The 7,564-nt window shown below is 34.3% G+C and overlaps 1 protein-coding gene across 1 annotated transcript in view; it reads right to left on the bottom strand.

Moving 5' to 3' along the window:
* Positions 1 to 16: 16 nt before the first annotated feature.
* Positions 17 to 7,564, bottom strand: part of LOC307175828 (receptor-interacting serine/threonine-protein kinase 4-like) — a 17,915-nt gene continuing 10,367 nt past the window's right edge. The window contains exon 6 of the mRNA XM_079901401.1: positions 17 to 1,239. Coding sequence (XP_079757527.1) covers positions 1,206 to 1,239 — 34 coding nt within the window. The 3' untranslated portion in view covers positions 17 to 1,205. The remainder of the gene's footprint in view (positions 1,240 to 7,564) is intronic.

Genomic DNA, 7,564 nt, shown 5'->3' with positions numbered 1-7,564 from the left:
TAACTGCATAGCTGTTTAAGATAAAAATATACATATAGTACTTTATAAACTATTTATAATAAACTAAAATGGTACTGATTTTAAAAGCTGACTGTGAGATACCATTTTTTAAAGTAATAATGTAGTGAAATGCTGCTTAAAGAATCACTATATAGAACCAAGATGATGAATATTCATATACAGTTTTGTTTTGAAAGGGAATTAATTCAATTTGAAAAATTAGGAAATTACTGTAATAAGAACTTGAAGTTATAGGCAAGGATAACTTGTGGATGATTCTTTAACACCTAGATAAGCTATGCCCTTTAATTACATGATTCTATTATTCACACAAAATAAAGAGCAATAAAAAAGGCTGTCTCATGTAGCCCTATTCTATTGACTCTTTTTCTGGTGTAAGTACTGTCTCTTTTGGTAGTGTTAAATGTTAACTGCACTGTTTCCCTCCACCTATCAAGGTCACATATGATAAAAACCCTTGAATATTATAAATTGATAGGACAACAAGATATGCTTTAATAATTTTTAAGGATGTAAAAGTAGCTTAAGGCGAGGCATCAGGACTTCCCTGGTGGCGCAGTGGTTAAGACTCCATGCTCCCAATGCAGGGGGTCCGAGTTTGATCCCTGGTCAGAGAACCAGATCCCACATGCATTCTGCAACTAAGGAGCCTGCATGCTGCAACCCAGGAGCCCATGTGCCGCAACTAAGGAGCCCACTGCTGCAACAAAATAAATAAGTAAATAAATATTTAAAAAAAAGTAAGGCATCTTTATTTTCACATTTTTAATTTTTAATTTTTTTTTTTGGCTGCACCACACAGCTTGTGGGATCTCAGTTCCCTGACCAGGGACTGAACCTGGGCCACGGCAGTGAAAACCGGGATCCTAACCACTAGGCCACCAGGGAACTCCCAAAGCAAGGCATCTTTAATATGAAAAACATTAACCACTGTCTCTATTTTCACCACACTTATGAGAGAAGCATAAAAATCATACTTTTAAAATGTAGCTTCAAAATTCGGATTGATTAATCTTGTTTCTTAGACAAGGTTAACTCTGAGCAAAAGTAACATGCTGTACCTGTATATATCATGCTTGATATAGTAGCCCTTGATTTTTGTCCAGGTTCATAGTTTTCAGGTGGCATATAGATAATTGTCCCTCCTGGTGCAGATTTACTACTTCGTGATTGTGAGAGGGACATCATGCGCCATTTTGATAAGCCAAGATCTGCAATCTGGAAGGGAAAAGAGTAATTGAATTTTTAAATTTTCTCTTTAAAAAAGTTCAAGAATTGTTTTTGTTTATATTTATTATATTTAGACATGAGACCAGAGTAAATGCTACATATATTAATATTTTATTTCTATAATAGTCTATTAGTTTCTTAACAAATTGGATTCCATAGTGCTGAACCCAACAACTCTAAAAGCAATATAAACTGACTTGAAGTTCAGCATAATATTACAAATTTTAAAAGAGACTAAGTTTTGAAAACTTAAACAGGAGTATTTTTGCCTTTTATTCTGAATGAGTATATACACTTCACTTTTTGTGACAAGTAGCTTTATATCATGTGCTTTCAAAATTTCCTATACCTCACAAAACTGCTAAACTAGTCATATCTAATACGATTGTCACTGGGTATTGTTTACAACTCAGGTTTCTATGTTCTTATTTATAATGTGCTAAAAATAGTATCCTTAAAGTTTGAAATAAGTAAAATTCCAATATAGTGTAACTCATTATTATATGATTTATGCCTACCACTAAAAGAATATCTGTTAACAATAGTATAATTAGCATATAAAACATATTTATGTCCATGACAAGGAGTGCCTAAAGCATTATCACTGACAAACATTCTGTACTTTTGATATGTCCTTTACAGTTTTACTTCACTTGTAAATTTTGTGCAGATACTATCAATACACAATATCTTATAACTAAGTATCTAAAACGTTCCAATGTTTTTTTTTAAAAGGGAGACAAAAATGTAAGAACAGAAACAATATTTAGTGAACAAAAGAGTATAGGAAAACTCTGAAGACATTTAACTTAAATCACTTAGACCTTCACACGGCACAATTTAGGAGTCAACAGAGTGGAATGAGCTCTATCCAGCACACCATTTGTGGTTCAAACATTTAACTCTTAAAATGTTCACTAGCTTTAAGAGAAGAAATAAGTTATTTAGTGTTTAGATGAATTTGAGATTAAAAAAAATTATGGCCCCACTCCAAAAAGGGAGGGGGTAGCCTATATGAATCCTTCATACAGTATCATAATAAAAGGGTAAGTCTAAGAAAAATAATTAGAAAAGACCAAGAGGAAACATGGTGCCACTACATGAAGATAAGCTGGATTGATTTCTAAAGGCAATATAATATGTGTTCTGGAACATGGGTTCTAGAGCCTTGATTACTTAGATTTACATTCCACTTCTACCCCTTAATTAGCTGTGCAACCTTGGACAAGTTTTCTAATTTCTCTGTGCCTCAGATTACCCATCTTTAAACTGGGGATAATAACATAACACAGGGTTGTACTGAGGATATTAAACTAGTTATTCTAAGTGAAGCACTCAGAACAGTATCTGACACATAGTAAATGACCCCTGTGTGTTAGTATTATTAATGTTTTGTACATGGGAATAAGCCTCTAAAGATTGCTCTCATTCATACAATACTAATAAGCACAGTACATAGTTTCAGGGCCTTTAATACACTTTGAGGTGGTATTAAGACTCTGGGGAACCGTATATCCTACTTACTTCTACTTGCCACTACAAACTCTTATTCCTCCCACTCATTCTCTAAAAGCAAAAAAAGTACTCCAGCTGCACATCTGCTAGGATAATAAGCATTACTATGAGAAGCAAAGTTTACTTCTGTGCCACAGTGGGAAATGTTAAAAAACAAAAACAAAAACTGGGATGTGGTCCATCTTATACCTGACCCACAAATTGCAAACTACTGGGCTAAATACTGGTTTGAATACAGTGCTGGAGAAAATGTATTCTGAGCTTGCTTCCTTATGTGCTCCTTTCACTTCACCTAAGGTCTTCACCTATGTTCTTAAATCTCACCTAGAAAACTTAATCAGAATTCCCTTTATCAGCTAATTTAGTTTGGCTTTCACATGGAACCATATTTGTCCCCCTTCTCTATTGCAAACACCATATACCAAAGACACGATTCATTAAATCTGGATCTTCCAGAGAAGAAAAAAAAGTGAAGAATATGATGAGAGGAATACAAGTTCCATGATTTCTTGAGGGTCCTGGTATCATTCAGCAATGAAGACAGAGGATAGGAACTTTTCTATTCTATACAAGATCTTAACATGCATTTCAAAGGTAAAGGTTCTTTTTAGCTAAAAAAGATGATGAAAGCAACAAGAATTTACTGTATTAGCACAGGAAACTATATTTAGTATCTCAAAATAACCTATAAAGGAAAATAATCTGAAAAATATATAAAACTGAATCACTTTGCTGTACACCTGAAACTAACATAATATTGTAAATCAACTATACTTCAATTTAAAAAAAGATTAAAATACTAGAGGAAATTAAAACACACTATTCATAAAAATCATCCATAGTCTTATTACCCTACCAGAATAGCTATTTTCATTTATATAGTACTATCCATGTCTGTAAATTTATAAAGTTATCAGTAAGAAGCTATGAGGAATAACTTTAAGTATTCTTAGAAGTTCCACACATGATGGACAGAATAGCTGAGAAATCAAACATGGTACATATAAACATTTATTTCAAATAAGCCTACCACAGGTTCATTTGTATTTAAGGTGCACTAATTGATACTGACCAGCAGATAAACAAATTGAATGTATTCTTTTTAAAGTAGAAAAGTCCTGGTTGATCTTAATTGGTAGTATATTTTTCTTTTAGATACTATGTTTCTGGTTAGCATTCCAGTATAAAAATTTACTTCAAAAAACTGTAGCAAGGTGTGTTTCCATTTAATTTCATTAAGTATTTTAAAAGATTTTTTGCACTTCATTTAAAGGCCCTTCCAAGAAGATAGGTAGATCAGGTAACTGTTACTTTTTCATGAGTCACTGGTAAACTTTGACTTTTAAGGGACATTTATAAAATAAAAAGTAGAGACACACAGGATGCATATAAAAGAGTATCATAATTTATAAGAATAGTATTAGAAAGGTCACAGTTTTGTATGTGTTAAAGCTAATAAAAGTTTAAAAAAAACACACAAAGCCAAACTATTTTAAATTCTATTTATTTCAAAGAAAGACCACGGCTACCCTACTGATCAATGAAAAAGAGAAGGTAGGGATCATCATCACCTATTACTTTGCTTCTGTTTTCTGTATCAAGAATAGTTTCTGGACTGAGATGAAGAAAATAAAGTCCAAGGAGGTTGAAAAGTTTATAAAGGACAAATCTCAGGTCATTTTACATATATTTCAGGTTTAGTTAGAATACTCGCAAATACCTCCATGGTGATGGAGAGGTATTACAGGATACGAGAAAAGCAAATGTCATTCTGATTTTTAAAAAGGGAAAATAATATTGATTTTGCAAATCTATATATTGGCAGAGACTACCCTTAATCCCAGGTTTAAAAATTTAATGAAAGGGTTACTTTATGAGTAATTGATAAAAGAGCCAGAAAGAACTAATGAAAAATTATATTAGCCCAGTGATCAATTTCAGACCTCATGCGACATATCCCAAGTACTTGGGATGTCTAGCACAACACTGTTGCTCCACAAATACTTAATAAAGGAATGACAGACTTCATTTCCTTTTTTGTCAGTAGGACTACTGTCAAAGAGTAAACGTTAAAACAGTTTGTATATTATAAAACAGTCTGAGGTACTTTAATAATATCCTTGACTATTAAATTATCAGACCTATCGGGTATATATAGAAGATCTGGAATTCATTCATTTGTTCATTCAACAACTACTTATTGAATGCTTCTATACGGCATATGCTAAGCAGGTGGCAGTGAATAAAACAGACTACATTTTAGTCTTTGTGAAGCTTATTATATTATAATTGGGGAAGACGGTCAATAAACATATTAATAAAAAATGTTTTGTAAGATGGTGAAAAATACTATGGAGAAGCATTAATCAAGGTATGAGGATACAGAGGAACTAGGCGGGTTGTCAGGGAAAGCCACTCTGATAATGAGGAAGAAAAGGAAAGGGAGTAAGTCATGAGTATGTAACAAGGAAGAATAAATCTGACTCCATATTGGATCTGTTTCTTTTACTGTAACCTTCGTATTCTATTGCTTTTGCTACAAGTTAAGAATGTTGCCTATAGCCTGAAATATACAAGACAGCCCATTCTCAAGGCTCTGACCTTTAAGGGTATAACACTTTTCTAATCATACAGAGATAAAAAGTTACAGAACAGACAATTACATTTGCCTTGTTGGACGTTTACAGGAACATCAAGATCTGACCTACATGGACTGCTGCAAGAACAAAGGAGTCCAAGAAATTTGCAACAACCAACCACATCCTCTCCCCTTTTAGTCTGAATTCTAGCTGGGGTAAGGTGGTTCTTTGGGACACTAGTCCACCACCTTCTTGGTCTACCGGCTTTCTGAATAAAGTTGCTATTCCTTGCCCCAACACCTCGTCTGTTGATTTACTGGCCCTGTCCTGCAGTGAGCAGTATGAACTTGGACTTGGTAACAAGGACACCTGGGAAAGCAGTCAAGCAAGGACTTTTGTAATATTCTAATGGAAAAAAATGGAGAAATATGGGCTGTATAACAGCTCTTTTAGGAGTATTCCAAACAAAATGAATGCTTATTCTCCAAAAGCCCTAATTAATAAAAGGATTGATATTGACCTAAAAGGAGGTTTTCAGACCATGTTGTGTAGCTCCGATTTGAGCTCTGTACTGCTTAATAGTTAATCATGACTTGAAGATACAAAAAAGCAGCTAATTAAATTTGAAGATGACACAAAGCTGGAGGACAAAGTTAAAAATCCTTGGACTACAGAAAAAACATTCAAAAAGGTCTTAAGAGCTGAAGTTATCACCCAAATCTAACAAGATAAACTTTGATGAAAATATCCTGTGAAGTACATGACAAGGAGACATGACTTAAGTAACAATACATTAAAAAAAAAGAAAGAAAGAAAACCTCTCAGTGTTTTTTGTTGACACTGAGCCCAACTCGAATGTTGTTATAGGACTGCCCCCCAAAAGACGAATTAGTAAGGAACTATGAATACGAAGTAAAGTATTTAAGGACGATTCTACATTTATCACACCACATCAAGGGTGTAACTGACCAGGACCCTATGAGGCCTTCCTGGGACAGACCTCCCCCCACATATCTACTGCTTTAGCTCCTCTCTAAAGTACCTAGATAATAGTATCTGATGCATATTTCCTGAGTTTTTCAGATGCTAAAACCACCAACAAATGGAAGAAATTAACTACTTGATGATCATGGGCATGTAATCCCCAGACCTTCTAGCACCTAAGGATTGACCACCATCAACCAATCAGAGAATTTGTGCAAGAGCTGACCACATACCCAAGGTGTGTCCCTTCCTCACCTTGCCTTTAAAAATGCTTTGCTGAAACCCTTTGGGTAGTTAGGGTTTTTTCAGCATGAGCTACCTCTTCTCCTTGCTTGGCCCTGCAATAAACCTTTCTCTGCTCCAAACTCTGACATTTTGGTTTGTTTGACCTCACTAATGTGTTGGCCACACAAACTTGTGTTAGGTATATATGGGTATTTGGATTAGTTTTGAGGATCAAAATTTAAGAGAGATTTAAACACAGATGCATCTAGATAGCACCTGGGATTAAAACCTATGTAATAAGGAAATTGGCTGAAGAAACTAAAGATGTGTATAAGGGAAAAGTGTATGTGAGAAGTAAGGGGATTATAGCTAACTTCAAATCTCAGAAGCACTGTCAGGTGGAAATAAAATTGGACTTTGAACTCACTTTATCACTAGGACCGATGAGTGGAAGCAACAGAGAAGGAGTTTTGACTGATCGTATAAAAAAATGTCACAGTCATTCAGTTACGGAGCTTAAACACTCTCTTGTCACAGGGTAACTGCCTTGGGAGATGAGGGATTGTTGTAGTGAGGATTCAGAGGACCAGCTGATTAGGGGACTAGAATAGGTCACTTCTACCTGTATGGTTCTATAACTGATGAATAGATTTGTCTCTTTTTTTTAAGTAGTATTGAGGCAGCAGCTTGCTTCTCTCTTCCTTTTCCTTCCATTTTATTCTAGGCAGAGGGAGTGCCTTCAATAAAGGTTTATTTTTTCACTTAACTTTTCTCACACTTTTTATATTTATTTTTCTATTGTTCCAACTTCCTTATTACTTATTTGAACATTTTTGGATACTTATAATAATCTTCAATTATGTATATTATTTGAAGTGTAGCAAAATACTATGTAAAAATAAAGTGAGTTACATTTAGTATTAATTTCTCAGCAACTACCTTTTATTTGCTGTCATCAGTTACATATAGGGTAACTGAAATCACTACTGCTCTGGTGCCTTTAGGTATCT

The sequence above is a fragment of the Stenella coeruleoalba genome (assembly GCF_951394435.1).
Source record: "Stenella coeruleoalba genome assembly, chromosome: 17".
Taxonomy (NCBI): domain Eukaryota; kingdom Metazoa; phylum Chordata; class Mammalia; order Artiodactyla; family Delphinidae; genus Stenella; species Stenella coeruleoalba.
This window is presented reverse-complemented; position numbering and strand designations above follow the sequence as displayed.